The sequence below is a fragment of the Neodiprion pinetum genome, chromosome 4 (assembly GCF_021155775.2).
Source record: "Neodiprion pinetum isolate iyNeoPine1 chromosome 4, iyNeoPine1.2, whole genome shotgun sequence".
In the NCBI taxonomy this organism is placed as follows: Eukaryota; Metazoa; Arthropoda; class Insecta; order Hymenoptera; family Diprionidae; genus Neodiprion; species Neodiprion pinetum.
In genome coordinates this window covers 40,018,666-40,038,582 of record NC_060235.2, presented here as the reverse complement: position 1 = coordinate 40,038,582, position 19,917 = coordinate 40,018,666, and the positions used below count along the sequence as shown (strand labels likewise).

Sequence of the window (19,917 nt, the reverse complement as noted above, 5' to 3'; positions counted from 1 at the left end):
TCAACCTGGTCATTCGACGCAGGTTGGCGATGCTGAAGGATCAACGCTAGTGACGTGCGTCCGGTTATTTAAACTAACATGGCGCCAGACGATCATATGTTCCGGCCGCTTTCAATTTTAGTATATTTTTAGAAATATCATATATAAATAGTATAACGCGCACAAAGAGTGGTTTTAATGTTGTCGTTATTTTACGTTGAATTCAAACATGAGTAAAGGCTGCTGGAAGTTTGACGGTAATGATCAAGGTAAGTCTAGTTAGGTAACCTATTATAGGTTATACACAAATGTCAAACGGCATTGAACTGATAGCTCGATAAAGATCTAGTTTTTTTTTCTTTCTGCTTTTATCTTTTTATGAAGCAGTGAATGTATTTACGCAGCTAAATTGCACACCGGCCTCAGATTTTCAAATAGTTCGATAATTTCTCGGTCATCGTTATCTCGGATCAGGTCGGTAACCAGACATTCGCTATATCTATTTAGTGTACTATTTTTACTAAGCAACGCCGAATCCTATTCGCCTATAAGTTTATTCACGCAATATTACAACACGCATCCCACACATGAACTAAAAATTGGCAAGATCTGGAAAACGTAAACTTAACTTAATGCGCAAATTTTCTAGGTTTTTTTATTGACTTGACGTCCAATTATACAATTCGATTAGTTTTTTGTTTGTTCTATTTTTCCAGAAATAATTTATCTAATAACGAATCCATTGCAAATATTCTTGTCAAACTTATAATGTTAACAGCGCTTTACATCGATATCGAGGAGGATTCCGATGATGTGAGGCAAAGAACAGTATACAGCTGTTGGAACGATCTTCCAGACATTTTGCTGGAAGAAATATTTTCCTATTTAACAATACGCGAGCGTTACTACGCCTCGCTTGTTTGCAAGTCATGGTACCACGCATTCAAATTGCAAAGAGTATGGTCGTTATTCGTGCTGGAAGACAGAACACTGACACGTGGAAAATTCAACTACTACAGTGGATGGGAGTATGTTCTGGATCACATGCGCACCTCGATGTGCCTCAACAAAGTTGGAAAAAATTTCCGGACCCTCATCTTTGAGCCGATGCTGAATTTCTACAATTTGTTTGAATTCATGAATATGATATCTTGGTACACCGAGAAGCAAGGGTCTGACAACACCTCTGTCGCTGGTGTTGGTACATTGATCAGACGATTAAAGTTTACATTTCCATGCAACATGGCCAACAGAGATGATCATGAAAGAATCAGGGTCTTTGGAACTGGAGGAAAATTACTTGAAGCTCTGAAACGATTGATGGGAAATTTGGCGAATCTGAGGTGCTTGGAGCTGATTGACTTGATGCTAGACAATAGAGAAGCCATACATTTATTGGACGAAGTTTGCACAGGCTGCACGGAAACGTTATCCAAACTTGTATTGATAAACGCAACGAGAAACAGATGTCCCTTGCTCCATGTTGGTGTGTTTCTGAATTTGAATGTGAGCATTTACCTTTTCATACTACGTTGTGAATCATGGACATAAGCCAGGAGTATGAAAAAATAAATTAGTCACTACTGGATTGAAATATATTTTCAACTTTTTCTCTCTGCTGCTTGCACAATAAAGTAAACAAAGAAATTGTTTCAGATTCTTGTCATTAGTCCTCAAAATCTTCACGAAGATGTAATCGAACTACTCGGCTACACAAAACTCCGACACTTGCATATTCTGCAAAATCGATACAGTCCTGTGGATTCAACAGTTCAGTTGGTAATATTATGTTAATTATTCTCACATTATAATGATACAACGTATTTCACTTGAACTTTTCAGACTTAGATTTGATTCCTGTTGCTGCTTGTGGTTATTTTTTATCTCAGTGTCCTTTATTCTTGGCAATTATTAGCTATTTTTTTTGTCATTTAAATTAAAAAAGTTGCAATATTTTTATGAACAATCATATTTTAACTTTATATGGTTGCCATTTTGCTTAAAGAAAGATTTGGATTGTGGTAGAGAGGATAAACTGTCCAAGGTACGGTCTTAAAATTTAAGGTAAATCGGTTGAGCAATTTTTGAGATAATACAGTCGCTGCAAAACATATCACCGAGTGAATTGATTGACACTATCTTCTATAACAATTCTTCCAATTTATTGATTTTAATTAAAAATATTGAAAATATATTTAAAATACGAAAAAAAAAAATACAATTGAACAGTTATTTGTCAATTTATAAGTTTCTAAATTGAGGCACTTTTTTAGCTGGCTCGTTATATACATCCATTGCAAGATTTAGCTATGACAAATCTTATTGTAAATATCTATGTTTGCAGCCAAAGATTGATGCATGGCGCAAGATGAAAGCAAACAATCCTCATCTGCTGGTTCACTTCGAATTAGAGAGCTCGAAACCCACCGACTTTGCTCTGCCTGTTGATGTAGCACTCCAAGATGGAGCCATCCCATGCTATAGCATTGTTATGGATAATCCAAACACTAAGGTTGCTTGAGTACACTAAAACTAAAAACAGATAATTGATAGATGCAGACATGATATATAGATACATTTTTTTGAAAACATTACATTCAACATATTGCTGGAAAAGTTTCACGACTATTTTTCAATCAGCATAATAATTATTGATATTCAATAATATTAATCGAATTTGTATACTTTTCTCCAACAGCATTCAGCATTTACGTTGACAACTCACGGAGCATACTTTGAGTCTACTTTAAGAGTCTACGCATTTAAAGGATTGTCCAGATATTATCAGCATAAAAATTTTTCTAAAAGACTGGATGAAGCGCTAGTTCGGTTTTGCAAGTCTTGCCCGAACCTCCACACACTGGTAGCATCTTGTGTTTAGATTCTTACAACGCTGCCTAAGCGTTTGTTGCAGTCTACTTTCACACTGCACTTATGCTAACTGCGTGTGCTTAACGTTGTTGCATGTTGTGAGTCATTCTTTTCTGCTAACAAAAGCTACAACTAATAAACAACAAAGTCAACTTTCGTTTCCTTATTATCATGACGAGTTTTAAAAACATTTTGTAAAATAATAAAAGTATGTAGTAAGGCTTTTTAAATCCATAATATGACTCGTCAAAACTGATGTCAGAGATAAAAACGTATTTTGGCTAATGATAGCGTTTTCGATAAACGTTATGGTCAATCAAAGGCGATTGAAGAGTCTGACCTTGTTTATAAAATTTTTATACCCCAAAATTTTCTACCAAAGAACAGCTTTACTTTTGCCTTTGTTAACGCTATGCCAATGTGTTTGGTTGTGTGGACTTCCTGACTAATGAAAATATCTTTTCTCGTAGTATTAGATATGCTATTTTTTTACCTGTTAATCAAATACGATACCGCTAATGAAAGTCAAATCTTGACTCCTCTTTCTAATTACAAATTCACTGGCCAAATTATTATTTTTGTTTGAAATTTATAATGTTGTTGCTCCTTAGATGGTTCGTGATAAAATATCGACGGCAACAATTCTCCAGATTGTGAAAACAGCAAAAAACCTTCGCTGTTTATTTGTTAGACGAAATGTGATACTGAAAAGATTTGATGGAGCCTGGTCAAAGATGAATAATTGGACACCAGAACATTATCAATGGCTAAAAATAAACAGCCGAAGTTATGAAGACACTGAGAAAGAAGTATCGAAGGTATTGGGATATCGATGGCACATGCTTTCAGAAAAAGAATTCAAAAACCAACAGCTCAATATTTACACATAACCAGCATTGAAACTTCACAGAATATGCATTTTTATGAGCATATCTCTTGTGGGACAAATTTGAAAAAATTATTTCCCATATCATTTGTAAATTTACGTTTCATTTGATAATTCAGGCTTATTGAAAATTTCTCCTGGTTGAAAGCTCACAACTTACAACCCGTGTAAGATGTAAGCTAGTTATATTGTAGCATCTAGCATAGCTAAGTGTTGAAAAAGCTTTCAGCTCAGTTAGCTCTCTAAACTAGTCAGATGATGGGAGTACTACAGTGATAACCATTTGACCCAATTTTTGGATCAACATTGCCTTATCCACGATTATGGCGTGAGAACGAAAAAAAAAAAAAAAAAACACTTGCTCGAATACACTAACTACTTTTGTATTGTTTGATTTCTGTTCTAGTCTTTATGACTTATAAAGGTGTGGAAAATTGCGTATACATATCTCGAAGCATCTGTGATTTTTTTTTTGTTTTCCTAACAAAAATTGTATTAATAATTGTAAGAACAATAGTTCTTGTATCATATCGGATTGTTATTAAATTCGACTGTTTGCATTTAAGTGTAAAATAAATGTTTTTAAACCAAAATTGACGACAGCTTTTTTATTTACGTTAGTTACGTATGAAATATTTCTCGTTTCATGGGAAACTCATTGGATAAGCATGCACGAACTAAAAAACAACTGTTTCAATCCTTGAGCGATTATTAAAATTATTCTGGTGAAGAATCGGGGTTTTAGTTTAACATTACGCGAATGTCGACAAGTATGGGTAAGAAAGTCTTAAAACTTGAGATAATAATGTGTAACGTACATAATATTTTTACAAAACAGTCTAAATTACATAACATATAAGTATAAAGTACATGAACTGTGCAATTCTAAGCAGTTTTGAAATTGTATATAATTAATATATAGTTTTTTTCTACACTTTGATTGCAGAGTGATCAATTTATAGCTATGTGAAAAGAAATAAATTTTAAAAAAACTTCATTTTCGTTAATTATTATCATGTATATCTATTACAATGTTAGGAATTTGTATGTGAAATTTAATTGGAACAAAAATTCAAGTCAATGCTGTCTACTGGATATTTATAATAGTTCAAAAAACAAACAAAATTTAATCAACTGACTTCTATCAACACGATGCCCAAAAAGGTATAGAGAGAATCTAAAAAAAATCTCAGAATAAAAACATTCACTACAGAAATTATAAATTCCAATATTTGTTTTCTAAAATCAAATACTGATAATAACTTCGAACATATTCGTTTGTGGATTGTTGAAGTGTCACAAAGATATTCCATGATTTAGTCGTGCGATATTTTTGACTAATTGCCCCAGAATGTAATGATTTTCACTATAACCTTTCTTTTTTTACTATTTCCCCTCCAAGCAACAAGAAAAGCAAATCAATTATTGTATGTACAATTTTTTTCATTCACATAGTAGTTTCATAGTATTAATAACATTTGCTTGAATCTTCATTATTAGATATTAAGCTAAATAAATAGTAATTTCGATAATGCTATAAGATTGTGTGGATTAATTATTTAGTTGTGATAAAATAATAAAATTTAAATTAGGAAGCCAGAGTAGCAGAGCGTTTGTCCCGGTTTTTGTTGCGCTGCCTTGTCCGTGCTTTGAACGCAGCGGCATTTAAAAGATTCTGAAAAGAAACACAGATGTGTTAACTTTTATTCAGTAAAAGAAAATGTACTTGAAACAAGTACAAAAATTCAGTCTATCTAATTATTACTGCAGGTGAATGGGAGAAAAAATAATAGTTTATTCAAGTAATTGCTCACCCTTTGCTGTTTGGTCGCTCTCCTTTGTGATGATTGCGGTGCCATGACTCTATCTCCCAAATTAAAAATCTCGCGGAGAAGCTTATTTTCCCCTAAATGAATATTGAGACCGGGGCCAAGGAGGCGACAACAAGCGGTGTACTGAACTCGGGTACACCAATCTTCCAAATAGAGAGTTTCATGTCCGAACTTTATTTGTAGCTCTGGAAACTCATCCTCCTAATTGAAATGAAAAAATAACAAGAAATATGAGAATTTCCAATATTGACGTGTATCAAGTTTTATTATACAAGTACACACTTATCATTTGCCTGCTTACCACTATGTACCGCAGTATGTCTCTAAAACTGGCCTTCTGTTGTTTGCGATCTTTCTTGGCTCTATGCCTGTTTGAATCAGTTGCTAGATCCTTGAGAATTGCGATAAGATCTATTGCCCAGAATATTTCGTCTTCCTCCGAGTAATCGCGCCCAAGCTCAAATATTACTGCTAAAGCATCGCCGGCTGCTAGGCGTAGTTCCAGATGTGCAGATTCCAGTAATTCCCGTATCTGATTCAGTGATCTAAAGCACAGAATATCAGTTTATGAATTACCCAAGAAAATATTTCTATAGCTTTTATGTTTGAGATCTTATATTTAAACGAATAACGAGACTATTCAAATGATTTGAGAGTCTGTAACGTTCAATGTAGCAAACGGATGCAGACTAAACTGAGTAATTGCTGCAAATGGGTAGTTTAAACAGTTGTACAAACATACAGCATGTAGGAGTCCGTTGTGTTACTACTACTAATCAAGTTGTGAACATCTGAAGATGCCATAAGCGTCAAAAGAAGTGTCCATGCTGAGAGAATTGTTGCCTGCAGGGCAGTAAGATCAGCGGAAGCAGAATCGTAGAATGCGGTCAAAAGTAGTTGCATAATTTCGATTGTATCTGCAGCGTCGTTGCCTGATAAAAATTGCATCATACTGAGGGTCCAATAACACTGTAAAAATAAAGAGAACAATATCAACTATATCGCGGATGCAAGTAAAAACTGCAGTAATTAGGTTAAAAAATTCACAAGTAGGATAAGTTTTATTTGTAATAATAGTATTTCTGTTAATTCAACTTTCTTTACCTCAGCTCTGGCAGTTGGTGAGATAGACTTGTTGTTGGCAGTAGATATTAAAACAGTCTTGAGATCCTTGACTATTATTTCGGCACTGTCAAAAGCTCCAAGTTGAACGCATAGTAAGCTAGCAAGTCGAGCAGCAGCAGATTGTTCGTCGCCTCGTCCCTTCTTGAGGGCTCGTTCTATGCTGTCGGTGATTGTCATTTTTCTGTCCTCCACAAAGTCTGGAATGTATTTCATAGTGAAGGCCTTTTCTATGCCGTTGAAGCATGTTGTTCTTGATTTGGCACACTTCTGAGTTAGACCATCGATCGCTTCCTTCAGCTTTTCCTCTAGCGCTTCTTGCTGAGCTATTTCATCCACCTCATTGTCGTTGAAGTTACCATCATCCATCACGCTGCGACTGTCCGACTGACCGCTAGCAACGCTACAAGCGTCATTGTTAATCGAGTCGTCGTCAGACATCAGCTCAGCCCTTTTTCCGCCATGAGCTAAGACAGAACAGATTAAATATAAGAAAATTATAAGATGTGATTAATCGATTGTAAATTGATTGTAAAACTGTAGGAGAATAATAAGTCCATGCACAGTGTATCATCTGTCATCAAACTTCACATGCCCTTGAAAAAATGCATTCAATATATTTATATTGACTAGGACTTTCGGCACTATGAAAGTCATAATTTGACTTTGGTTAAACAAAAACTTTTCGCATGTGTTGCTGAAATTAAAGGCCCTCCAGAAATACTGGAATAATTTGTGGCAACAAGGCATAAGAATAATATTTTATAAGGTAACAAAATTTATGAGCGTAAAGTCGGGAGGTATAAATATTTATAGGGACTATGAATTGGAGGTCAGCACTTTTGGTTGCTGAACAGTAATAAGGTGAAACATTATTTGATCTGAAGTATTAAAAGAGTAGAGCGATAGTCTGATATCTTGAAGGTTGTCATAGTTTCGTCATCCTTTTCAACTAAACTATCGAGTCATTTCTCGTTCTGCGATCTTGTGGTGCCGTAAAAATAAATTCCGCAATCTTTTGATTGAAATATATTAGAGTGTTTCTACCGATTAAGTTGGTAACGATAATGTGGAACTTGTTAATCTGACAATCTGTGACCGCCTGATTATAGACCTTATTAATGGGATGTATTCCGAGATTGAATATTTCCTGTTGAAAATAAATCAGGGAAAAAAAATTCCCCAAGTATCATGAGTGTGTTCATTAATCACTAACAACTGAGCAGAATTAAGAAAGTGAGAAATACATTAGGAAAACAAATGATTGAAAAATGCAACGTGTTTACATGGCTGTGGGACGCAAGTTTATCAAACAGCTGCTAGAGTCTGTATTGACAATTAGTCACGTTCACCTTGAGGATAGGTGGGAAGGAGAAAGAGAGTGAAACCCCTTTCGTAACATTCTGAAAAAAAATTGTGGCAAATAAGTACAGACCAGGTCTTAAGGCTTTTAGAAGCAGCTTTCCTGCATTAACCATGTTTTTTAATCAAAGATAGTGGAATTCCAGAGTCAGCTCAACGCTTGATATTCACTTATCAGAAATGAATTGTAAACATATGAGTTAGACCCGCGATCCGTATGTTATATTCGAATTAGCCAAATACTAAAGTTATGATGGATGTTTTTCAATGAATTATTTCATTTCTGTTTAGGATGATCGGAACCCACAGCCTGAATCAAAAGTTAGGAACAGAGAAAAAAAATCTTTTAAAAAATCTCCAGCAACTTGGACATCTTAGATGTTATTTGAATTTTTTCGGATTCTTATTTGGCCATCATTGGTGGAAAATAACAGCTGGAGATATTTGAAATAACTTATTTCAATTTCCCAACTTTTGATTTCGATCGTGGTTTCTAATTATTCGTACAATTAAATCAATTATAATTGGATGCTGTACATTATATCACAAAGTACGTTTATTGTGACTTGCAAAATGCCATAATAAGAATTTACAAGCATTCTACTCTATCGCCAGCATATGCACGAGGATTATTTCAAAATAGAAATGTTCAAAGCGCTGTAGCTTCACAAGTATTAACTATCACATGTTACATAACACGTGGCTAACAGCTGTGCCAACTGCAACGATACACGCGTTAGCAGTTTTGTACAAACATTGTATTTACATTGACTATCAGTTATGACGCTGTGGAAATTTTGCAGAATCCAAAACAAAATCGTACCATTTATTCACGTTGATTTATTACAATAATTACAAGATTAAAACGAATGCAATTAAAATACAATTAGTTTCCGAAGACTCTAATTGCTGGGAAACGGTCGAATAGCACGTCAACGCGATAAGGAAAATGATAAAATTCAGCTTGCAAGCTGAATTTGAAGAATGTTTCAACGAAAATTTTTATTGCGCCGTTCGGAATGGCGCATTGGCTAGACACGATCCACTGAAATTTCGGAGGCATGGAAGTCACATGGGGGTCAATACGATGCCTGTCTCGTGGCCATGAGCTATTCTGATCCTAGAAAATCGGATTAAGTTTGCCTGGCGATAAGCGTGTACGAAGAGTGAGCGAGAAAAACGAATGGCAAAAAAAGTAGGATAATTTTAAATACAGCCAATTTACAGGGGTCAGGTGAAGCGGGACGGAAATTACACCGAACGGTGAGACGATGAATCATGCGACGATCGTCCTCGGCAGTAATAACAAAGTGTAATGCGAACGAACATAGCATATGTGGGGTAAAGAAAATATAACGGAAAATGTTACAGGCAGAGGAATTTATGGGGAGAATTTTTCTGGGTGATATTATTCTGGTAAATTGGTTTGAATTATTCTTTCTCACCTGACGATCGCTTTTTGCTTCCTTTTCCTGGCATGGTGATTTGCCTTTTCAGTTACACAAATAATACTAGCGAAATGACTCGATCAAGAGGGTAAATATCTTGCACTATTGTTTTTCCTTCGTATACTGAACACGCTGTATGAATTTGTGATTAAAATTTGATAAGAACTCATTAACATGATGCGAAGTCTTCAAAACATGCACGTCGAGACAGCCAACGCCGGGCCTTCTCAGCTATCTTTGCTCTCGGTGCGATCAAGTCCGCAGCTCTTACGACTTCGCCACTCTCGGAATCATCCGAACTTTCACGATTGTTCCCGAACTACCTCGCCGATCGAATGCGCATGCGCCGATCTGCTGTCACTAATCTCGTATACATAAATGACGACTACTGTCGTACAAAGAGCATTTCGAAAATAGAATTTATTTTAATTGTCAAAAAAAAAAAACTTTGCGTTGAAAGCCAGTAAATTTCCGTTGTACGCTGATATCTGTCTTGCAATCGCAGATTTCCGAAGTATGCGACAAAATCCGGAGTAACGAAAGCTGTTTGCCTCGGTCTTTCGATCCTTCCTCAAGGAAAGTTTCATCGCGTGACGTAATGTTATGCTGCACAACTATGCAGGCGTATTTCACAACATCGCATCAGTTGTATGACGTATGCCAGCTGTGACGCACAACTTCAACCTACAGCTGACATTAAATTTAGTCTTGGAAAAGATGAATCACGCTAATTGTATATGGGGCAAGATTGGTAGATTTTTTGAACTTGATAAATTTTTATTTCGAGAGATAAAATTTTAAACATCTCAAAATTGGTGGTAGTTATTATGTCAAATTTGGGAGTACTGCACGGCATTCCGATACAGAATATTTTCGTACAACATCACGATACTTGGAATTTTTACTACACGTTCGAAACTTGAATACGTGTCTGTGCTTACTGAGGCGATCAAAAAATTATAATGAAAGTCGTGTATAATTTTATGAACATCTGATGATGAAATATGCGACTTTTCGTATTGGCGCAGCTTAAACGCGGCGACTAAACTGTCATTTCGCTAGTCAAACCATGTCCTGAACATAAATGTAATAACGTTACCGTCAGTAATGTCAATAATACTTCTCCTTCGATCAGTTGACATTTCTCAAATTTGGGATAAGGCCAGTTAATTTGAAAATAATTACATCATTCGAACAGAATCTTGAAGAGTGAGTATTTACAGATAAGACTAATTTTAAGATAATTCACGATTCAAAAATAACAATCACAGACTTATAGATTTTTGGGAAACAAAGTATCTAGACAGTCATCAAGGCCTTAAAATTTTCCGATTTCCATGATCGTAATGAGGAAATCATAAGGATCGGCAGACAATTTGGAATCGCGCCTAAAACTTTAGCTAGAATTGAGTAAATATTCAACCTATGGGAGCAACGAGATTCCAGAATCACTTGAGTGCGAGGACCACCCTGATGTGGATACATAAGAATACATGCGATTAAAATATTAAGACGGTAATAAAAATTTTGGAATTGACATACTACCGAGTGAAATTTCCACCGGCATGAATATAAAAGTATCTGAATTATTATTATACTCGTTACTACGTTACCGAAAGCGGTAGAGTATTTAGCGCTTTTTTCAAACGTGGCAATATCCTCGGGAGGTCTAAGTATACCTAAAATTCAAGGCACGTTATTATCAACTTCTTTTTTATTAATTTACTTTTTATGTTACACGTCTGCCCACATCATTTACTTATGGATTTGATCAAATTTATGCTAATCAACAGATATTTCGTGATTTACAATGACAAACGCGAATCTTGCTTTCCTTTACCTCTCGCTTGAAAAGTGATCGGGCTTACCATTGAAAATAGTAATTCCCAACTAACAATGTTTGTGATAAATTAAATTTTCATACAAAACCTGCCGGCCTTTCTGGAATTCTGCAGAAATCTTCTGTACAGTTGCAGCTGTGCCCCGCAGGTAGGTAATACTAGGAAATGGCCAATCGGCAAATACAGCTGTGTTCCGCAGGTAGGTATAATAAGGCTCATTAAGGGCTGAACGGCTATTTCCTACCTGCGGATTACAGCTGTAACTGTACAGAAATTTTGGAGAATTTCACGAAGGCTGGCAGGTTTTATATCAAAATTTAATTTATCACAAATATTGTTAGTTAAGAATTACTATTTTCAAGAATAAGCCCGACTGTTCAGGCGCGAGGTAATCGAAAGCAAGATCCGCGTTTGCCATTGAAAATCACGAAATATCTGTTGATTAGCACGAATTTGATTAAATCCACACGTAAACGATGTGCGCAGACGTATAAAGTGTTACGTGCCAGCCGGTATCCACGGCGGCGCCCTCTCTGCGCTCTACCTGACCAGCGTGCAGTTACCATAAGAGAGCCCTACGTGCTCTTACCGATAGTCGTAGATTAATACCAACGCACTTAGTTACCATCACAACGTCCAAATTCTTATATCAACAGTCCTCACACGCTAGATTAACCGTTATTTCATCAGTCAAATTCATAACATACATGTTATATATATATTTTTTCCCATTCAACCGTAATAACCCAAAGTAATAAACCTGCAACAGTTAAGATAACCAAAAAGACAAAACACCGGAAACGAGGGAAGATAAATCACGGATAGCTCACAGAGAAAGAAACCCCTATTCCCAGAATTCAGGATAGCGCCCTTATTTTAACAAAAACAAGACCAGTCAGCGCTTCGCCGCTTGCTTCTCTTAACCAACCACCTCGCGCCAATCCGCCACCGAGATCCCACGCACGAACCAGAAACCTTACCCCCAACTTTTTCATCATCCTCAACCAATCATCCGAGACCCGCGAGAAACCGCGACTCCTTTTGAACTCCTCCTATTTTCCCTCTAAGTCAACCTTCCCAAAAAACAGAATAAGTAGAAGAACTTCAGACATCATAGAGAACAGATCAGACCTCTACCGAAATCCTAGAATAAAATCATTATAAGTCATTCAGAACCTTCGAAACTTGTTAACAGTTTGTCACTGCGATAGTGATTAACACCAATCTGTACCACGATTGTAAACCTACCATCGAGAACTAGAAGGAGACCGTTAATAAATGTGTAATTAACCCAAGTGTTGTCATAAATAATTATTTCAATCACGCATAGTGATGGTTGGCACGAGCCCTACCTAACAAACTCTCAGAATTGTAGGCGAGTTGAACGAGAAGATCTGAGGAGCTGATCAGCGGATTCCCGAGATTTACATACACCAACTACGTAAGTCAGGAGAACAATTTAAATCACGCGGCGAATCAGAGTCGACTCGAAACGTTCCTCTCGGAACGTAACAGCTCTACAATATAAATAAAATGGTGGCAGCGTGTGCGAGAGCCAACTAGAAATAATTAAATAATCATCAAACAATCAACGCTACTGAAACCTTCGAAAACTCGAAAAATTTTTTCAACATTGGGAATACACATCGACGATATAACTGATAAATGATTGCGACCAAATCATCATCGAATTAAACTTCTTCAAACTGTTATCAACATACACTGTTGATTAAACATCTACAACAACTGTCATCAACAACATATTACCAGACGATATCGAAGAATTGTGCATCGCAGAACGTAGCACCGGAGAATTTCGCAACATCGAACGTGGCACCGTAGATCTTTTCATCGCAGACCTTCGCATCGCAGACCTTCGCATCGTAGAAGCTTGCATCGCAGAACATCAATTTCAACGGAAACTTCGCCCTCCCGCCCAACCCCTGAGAATCGTCATTCATTGCTTATAGTCTCCGTAACGTAAGTCAAAATACAATTTTCAAAATGCCTGATAACGATAATACTCAAGTTCCCATGGAAACTAGCACCCAACAGAATACAAGTATCACAAATCCTAATACATCGCTTAGAGTAGACGGATCATCATATATCCATAAATTCGATTACAAAGATGTTTTCAAAATAATACCAGAATTCGATAATACATCTGCTGGTTGTTCGATTCAAACATTCATAGATGAATTTGAAAGTGTTAAACAATTCATACCACAATGCGGAGAAGAATTTCTAGTTAAAATGTTACGATCAAAATGTAGGGGAGAACCACTTAAACGTGTAACAAACGCAAAAATACGAACAATCGATGAACTTGCGAAATTTTTAAGAACTCACTTCAAACCAGACAAAGACATAGACACTTGGATAAAAGAACTTAACGACTTTGAACAAAGACAAGACGAACAAATTATTGACTTCAACTACAGAATAGGCACTCATTTACAGATGACATTAGCAGAAATTGATTTAGCAGAAACAACTGATGCTCAACCACTAAAATCATGGGCAATTAAAGTTGCAGTAAAATCATTTATAGCCGGACTACTTCCTAGATACTCCCTTTTCCTGTCGAAATCTAAGTATAATACATTGCAAGAAGTAGTGACCGAAGCTATGGAATTAGAAAAGCGTCAAAAGAATATCAAGAACGCCGAAAATATGTATAAACCAACAATTAAAGCATCCGAAGAAAAAGCTTGTTATACTGCTCAAACAGTTAGTTCAAATGCAATAAACCGGAATAAAATTTCAAATTCTCGAATCAATGGCAATCGACAAGATATTTCAAGTCAAGCAAATATATCAAACTCAAATCAGCAGATAGATAAATACTGTCGATACTGCAAACGAAATAACCACGTAATAGACGAATGCCGTTACTTAAAAAATAAAAACAACGGAGCAACAATTCAAAATTCGAATCCAAACGCTAACCTACAATGCAATTATTGTAAGAAAATAGGTCACATTATCCGAGATTGTAGAAAACGCGCTTATAATAATAGCAGGCGTGAAGGAGGCAAAACAGAGACAAACAACGTTACTAATACACAAGCGGGAAACGCTCGAGCCTCCCCTCGAATAGACGCGACGACGGGAAACTCCGAGACTCAGCGTCAGGTAGCAGAGTAATAAAATCCAATACAGAAAATATAAATGCACCAGAAATCCGTAGTGCTGAATTTAATATCGGTTCAATATCCCCAAATCATAGATCACCATCAATAATTATAGAATCAAAAGATCTCAAACACAAAAATGGAAAATTTTTAGTAGATACAGGATCTCAATTAAATTTGATAAGAATAAGTGAATTGAAAAATCCAGAATCGATCGATGCCTCGATTTCTTACGAACTTAATGGAGTCTCAAAAGTTGACAAACCAATGACATTAGGAAAAATTAAAATCAGGATTAATAATATTCTCGGAGAATTCAATGTAGTTTCACAAGATTTTCCATTAAATTATACAGGTATTATAGGATCAGAATTTATGCATGACAATGACGGAAAGATCGATTATCGAACAAAGTCCGTGACCCTAAACAAGATCAACATACCGTTCTCAGAAACAGAAAGCGTACTGCTGCTGGCCAGACAGAAAACCGCGATGTTTATTCGAGTCAAGAACACGGAAATTTTAGAGGGTTACGTACCGCGCTTAGATACGCAGGAAGGTATATACATAGGCGAAACCGTTGTTTCAAATAATAATGGAATAGCTTATTTGTACGCGATTAACACACTGGATGAAGATGTTGAAATGGAAATTCCCGTAATTCCCTTGTACCCTTTCGATACAAGCGTAGACGAGGATAGTAATAGCATAAAATGTGAAACTTTAGAGCACGCGATAACTCGGACGCGAGGAAACCGCGCTAATGAAGTATTCAATTTATTGCGATTAGACCATTTGAACTCAGAAGAGCGTAAAGCAGTTGCTCTCTTAATCGACGAGTATGCTGACCTCTTTCACATCCCCGGAGAACCCCTGCGAGTTACTAACACATGCATGCACCGTATACTAACCACAGACGAGATACCCATCAACACCAGACAGTACAGGCATCCTCCCTTTCAAAAGCCAGAAATTGAGAAACAGATTACAGATTTATTAAAAATGAATATCATAGAACCATCAAATTCACCGTATAATTCACCACTATGGATTGTACCAAAGAAAGAAGATTCAAAAGGAAATAAACGATGGCGATTAGTTATCGATTATAGAAAATTAAATGAAAAAACGATTGGAGACGCTTATCCATTACCTTTAATATCAGACATACTCGACCAACTAGGTGGAGCAAAATATTTTTCAATATTTGACTTAGCCTCAGGATTCCATCAAATTGCTATGCATCCAGACGATAAACATAAGACAGCATTTACAACACCCCACGGACATTACGAGTTTAACCGAATGCCTTTTGGACTGAAAAACGCACCAGCAACCTTTCAACGACTTATGGACTTAGTTTTACGAGGTTTACAGGGAATAGATTTATTCGTATACCTAGACGACATTGTAATTTATGCACGATCACTTGAAGAACATGCAACTAAGTTTATAAAGCTCGCTGAACGCTTAAGAAAAGCAAACTTGACGTTACAATCGGACAAGTGCGAATTTCTTAGAACGGAAGTCAAATATCTAGGGCATATTATATCAGCTGACGGAGTTAAACCAGATCCAAAAAAAATCGAAGCTGTAAAGAAATTTCCTGTTCCGAAAACCACGAAGAATGTTAAAGAATTTTTAGGACTAGCCGGATATTACCGTAGATTTATTAAGAACTTTGCTAAAATCGCTAAGCCTTTGTCAGAATTAACTAGCAAAAACAAAAAATTTGAATGGAATTCTAATACGCAATTAGCTTTCGAAATCTTGCGCGATAAACTTTGTGAAGCACCTATACTACAATACCCTGATTTTTCGTCACAATTTGTAGTTACAACAGACGCATCTGGTTTCGCAGTAGGAGCCATTTTATCGCAAGGAAAACCAGGCGAAGACGCGCCCGTCGCGTATGCTTCTAGAGTTTTGAACAAGCATGAAAGAAATTATTCGACAACTGAGAAGGAAATGGTGGCAATCGTTTATGCAATTAAAACTTTTAGACCATATCTCTATGGTAGACAATTTACATTGTTAACCGATCACAGACCGTTAGTATGGGTAAATTCTACGAATGACCCTACGTCACGTGTAATGAGATGGAGAGAACGTTTAAAAGAATTCCAGTATAAAATTCAGTATAAAGCGGGCAAAATAAATACAAACGCAGACGCGTTGTCGAGAAACCCCGTTGATATTGGAAAAAGGGACGTATATCCCATAAAATTCAAGTGGAGACGATCAACAGACCCTGCTCTTAACGTAGCACCGGGTATAGCCAGGCTACGGTCGTCATCTGACTCCGCTCAAAGGTTAATTCAGAGAGACGCGAAGATTAGACGACGTTATGTAAGTAGTTCCTCCGTGGAAGAAGAAACTATACAGGCAGATTACAAAATCCAAGAAGCTGCAGTGAGTACAGACGAGGAAGACTTTTTAGGTTTTCCGAGCTCAGGCGGAAACAAACATGTCGGAACGGTAGATTCTAAAAACGTGACAAACCCGAGAGGCGCACGATTAGACTCAAATTCCGACTATAGCAAAAATCGAACGATGGATAACAATAGGCCTGCGCAACCTATTGCCAGTCGTCTTAGACCTAAATTCGTAGACAAAAATACAAACTCACAGGAAACCGGTAAACATAGGAAATTAAAAATCCTTAATAAAAGAAAATCAAGTGCTAAACGCTTTACTCCATTCAGACATCGTTCTGAATACGAAGATTCATCATCGGATGAACTATCAGACTCTCCAGAAAATCATAGAACTTTAGCTAGCAATAAATCGAATGAAAATCAACAATCTGTTATCATAGAAATAGAATCAGATTCTCAATCTTCGTCTTCGATGGATAAAAGATCAAAGAAAAATCAATCTACGTTACTCCCAGATTATGTAGACTCTGAATCCTCATCACTGGATAGCGATGATTCTTATAAATTAAATCCAGTAAAGCATAGAATTAATAAAAGTAATATGGAATCGAGTATACCTAGTATAAGACAAAATACAGCTATAGTCGTCACAGAAAGCGGGCATTCTCTAGCCTCACCCCCGACACCCACTCAAGAGCATACTTCAGCTACGATTATTCACACCCCTAAGATTGTATCCGTGCCAAATATTAATAATACACCGACAGGTTCAGGAACACCTTCCAGCAATAGGAAGAATAATTTCCAGAGAAGCTTAGCCAGAGATTTATTAAACAAACGTTCTTCTAAAACAGCTGAATTTACACCTTCACCATTACTTAGAACAAGACGTAAAACTATTACAGATAATTTGAAAGTAACGACAGACGCAGACGAAATTACTCCATACCCTATTTCAAAGACGAATGACGTAATTTCGAAACAAAAGAAATTTCATGACAAAATAGAATTGGACAAGGAATGTACAGGAAGACGCATTATAACCTTAGACGTTGCATCAGCTTCGGGAAGCGAAAAATCTAATACAATCACAGTTCAGGCAGACGTACACCCCTCGCAAGAACCCATGTGTATAAACAAGTCCTTTGAGACCACACAAAAGATGGACGTTGACGAAACGCTCCAAGATCTCGGACATGAAACAATAAACACATCCTCAAGCGGAAGCGACGCTAGAGATAAGCAAAGGACAGAACAATTACCAGTTCGACACGAACAGATAACGGAGACCGAGACCGTAAAACCGAGAACGCTTGCGTCTAAACAAAACATCGAAAATACAAGAAAGATTAACACTAACAGTGGTATAAACCACATGCCAGAACCCCGACGGACAACGAGACAACATAGACCGACATATAAATACGCATGTTACAAAGGTTTAGAAGGCCACCAAAGCACCCATGCAAATAAACCTTCAAAACCTAAAGCCGCGAGAAACAAAACTAGCACCGAAAAAATTAGAAAACAGGCAACGGAAATTTTGCAGACTCCCAAGAACCTAGCTTCACTTGAGAACGTTAACAAAGAATCTTCGAAAACATATATAACTCCAGATCCTCAGAGCCAACGAAATCCGATATCGATAAATATTTCAAACGCTTTACCAGATCTAGATGCAATAGTAGAACTTAATGATCCACAGAATCTAGAAGACAAATCAATTGAAATAAGTAACTTAGATAACGTATCGGATATCACAGTATCCGACGATTCGCAAGCCTCAGTAGAATTACCAAGACAAGAATCTACTAACTTGATAGAAACTCGAGACAATTTAGAAATGAGAAAAGATAATTATCTATGCTTCATTTCCACTAACGGAATAGCACTAGGCGAGATAGGTAAATTTTTAGATGAAAAAGGATACTTGAAAAACATTAAACCAGTCACAGAATATCAGATAGGACACATAATTATATTAGGAACACCAAAGAAACGAATAATCGCATTGGTTACTCAAGAATATAAACAAGACACACCTTTGGAAAATAACTATTATGATGCATTTGTACATTTGAAACAGAATATGGAAGATTTGAATATTAAAACAGCAAGCATATCGCAAGGTAAAAGTGGAATAAACGATCTTGGATGGATTAAAATTAAAAATATCATTAGACAGGTATTCGCCGGAACACAAATTATCATAACGATCTGTAAAGACAAAATTATCATTCCACCTCCAGATATCAGACTTAGAATAATACAAGAAAATCACGAATCTCCGATCGCAGGACATAAAGGTATTACAAAAACGTATAACAGAATTCGACAGAAATATTTTTGGGATAATATGAAAAAGCAAATAGAAGATTTTATAAAGAAATGTGTCAGCTGTCAAAAGAAAAAACTAACGCGCATTAAAACTAAACAACCTATGGTCATAACAGACACATCTGCAGACGTATTTGACAAAGTAGCGCTAGATATAGTCGGACCCTTCGAAACATCCCCAAACGGTTACAAGTATGTATTGACCATGCAAGACAATCTTTCAAAATTCAGTTTAGCAATACCGTTAGTACATGCAACTGCTGAAGATATTGCAGATGCATTTGTGAAAAACTTTATCTGTAAATACGGATGTCCAAAAACAATATTAACAGATCAAGGAGCAGCATTCATTGGTCAAGTAATGAGACGAGTCGCAAAAGCATTCAAAATCACACAATTCAAGACTACAGCATTCCATCCTCAATCAAATGGTTCTTTAGAAAGAAGCCATCAAGTACTCGTAGATTATCTAAAACATTATTTAACGAAGAGAGACTGGGACGAATGGTTGCCTCACGCGACATTTTCTTACAATACAAGCAGACACGAAGGGACAAACCACACCCCATTCGAGATAGTTTACGGACGGAACGCCCGCATGCCTTCAGAATTCCCACCCCTCGACGAAACTCTGACCTACGACGACTACGTAAAGAACCTAATGCTTAAAACTATAGAAATTCGAAATACAGCACGCGAAAATTTAGAAAAAGCTAAAGCCAGA

The 19,917-nt window shown here is 36.6% G+C and overlaps 2 protein-coding genes across 3 annotated transcripts; one reads left to right on the top strand and one right to left on the bottom strand.

Annotated features, from left to right (window-relative positions):
• Nucleotides 1-16: 16 nt before the first annotated feature.
• LOC124217048 (uncharacterized) lies at nt 17-4,159 on the top strand. Of its 2 annotated transcripts, none has more exons than XR_006882764.2 (6): nt 17-248; nt 758-1,485; nt 1,636-1,758; nt 2,324-2,491; nt 2,678-2,948; nt 3,462-3,603. XR_006882764.2 is itself a non-coding variant. In XM_046622292.2 (6 exons), the coding sequence occupies exons 1-6, from the start codon at nt 209-211 to the stop codon at nt 3,738-3,740; spliced, it is 1,503 nt and encodes a 500-aa protein (XP_046478248.1). In that variant the 5' UTR covers nt 18-208; the 3' UTR covers nt 3,741-4,159. The 2 variants fall into 2 exon arrangements, 1 of the variants encoding a protein (XP_046478248.1); XM_046622292.2 differs by having other exon boundaries at nt 18-248; nt 2,678-2,842; nt 3,462-4,159.
• Nucleotides 4,160-4,539: 380 nt separating this feature from the next.
• Nucleotides 4,540-9,752, bottom strand: LOC124217049 (Interferon-related developmental regulator 1). The gene is made up of 6 exons (XM_046622293.2): nt 9,498-9,752; nt 6,673-7,157; nt 6,311-6,537; nt 5,870-6,113; nt 5,551-5,769; nt 4,540-5,411 (listed from the first exon to the last, which is right to left on the bottom strand). The coding sequence occupies exons 1-6, from the start codon at nt 9,529-9,531 to the stop codon at nt 5,325-5,327; spliced, it is 1,296 nt and encodes a 431-aa protein (XP_046478249.1). The 5' UTR covers nt 9,532-9,752; the 3' UTR covers nt 4,540-5,324.
• Nucleotides 9,753-19,917: the final 10,165 nt, after the last annotated feature.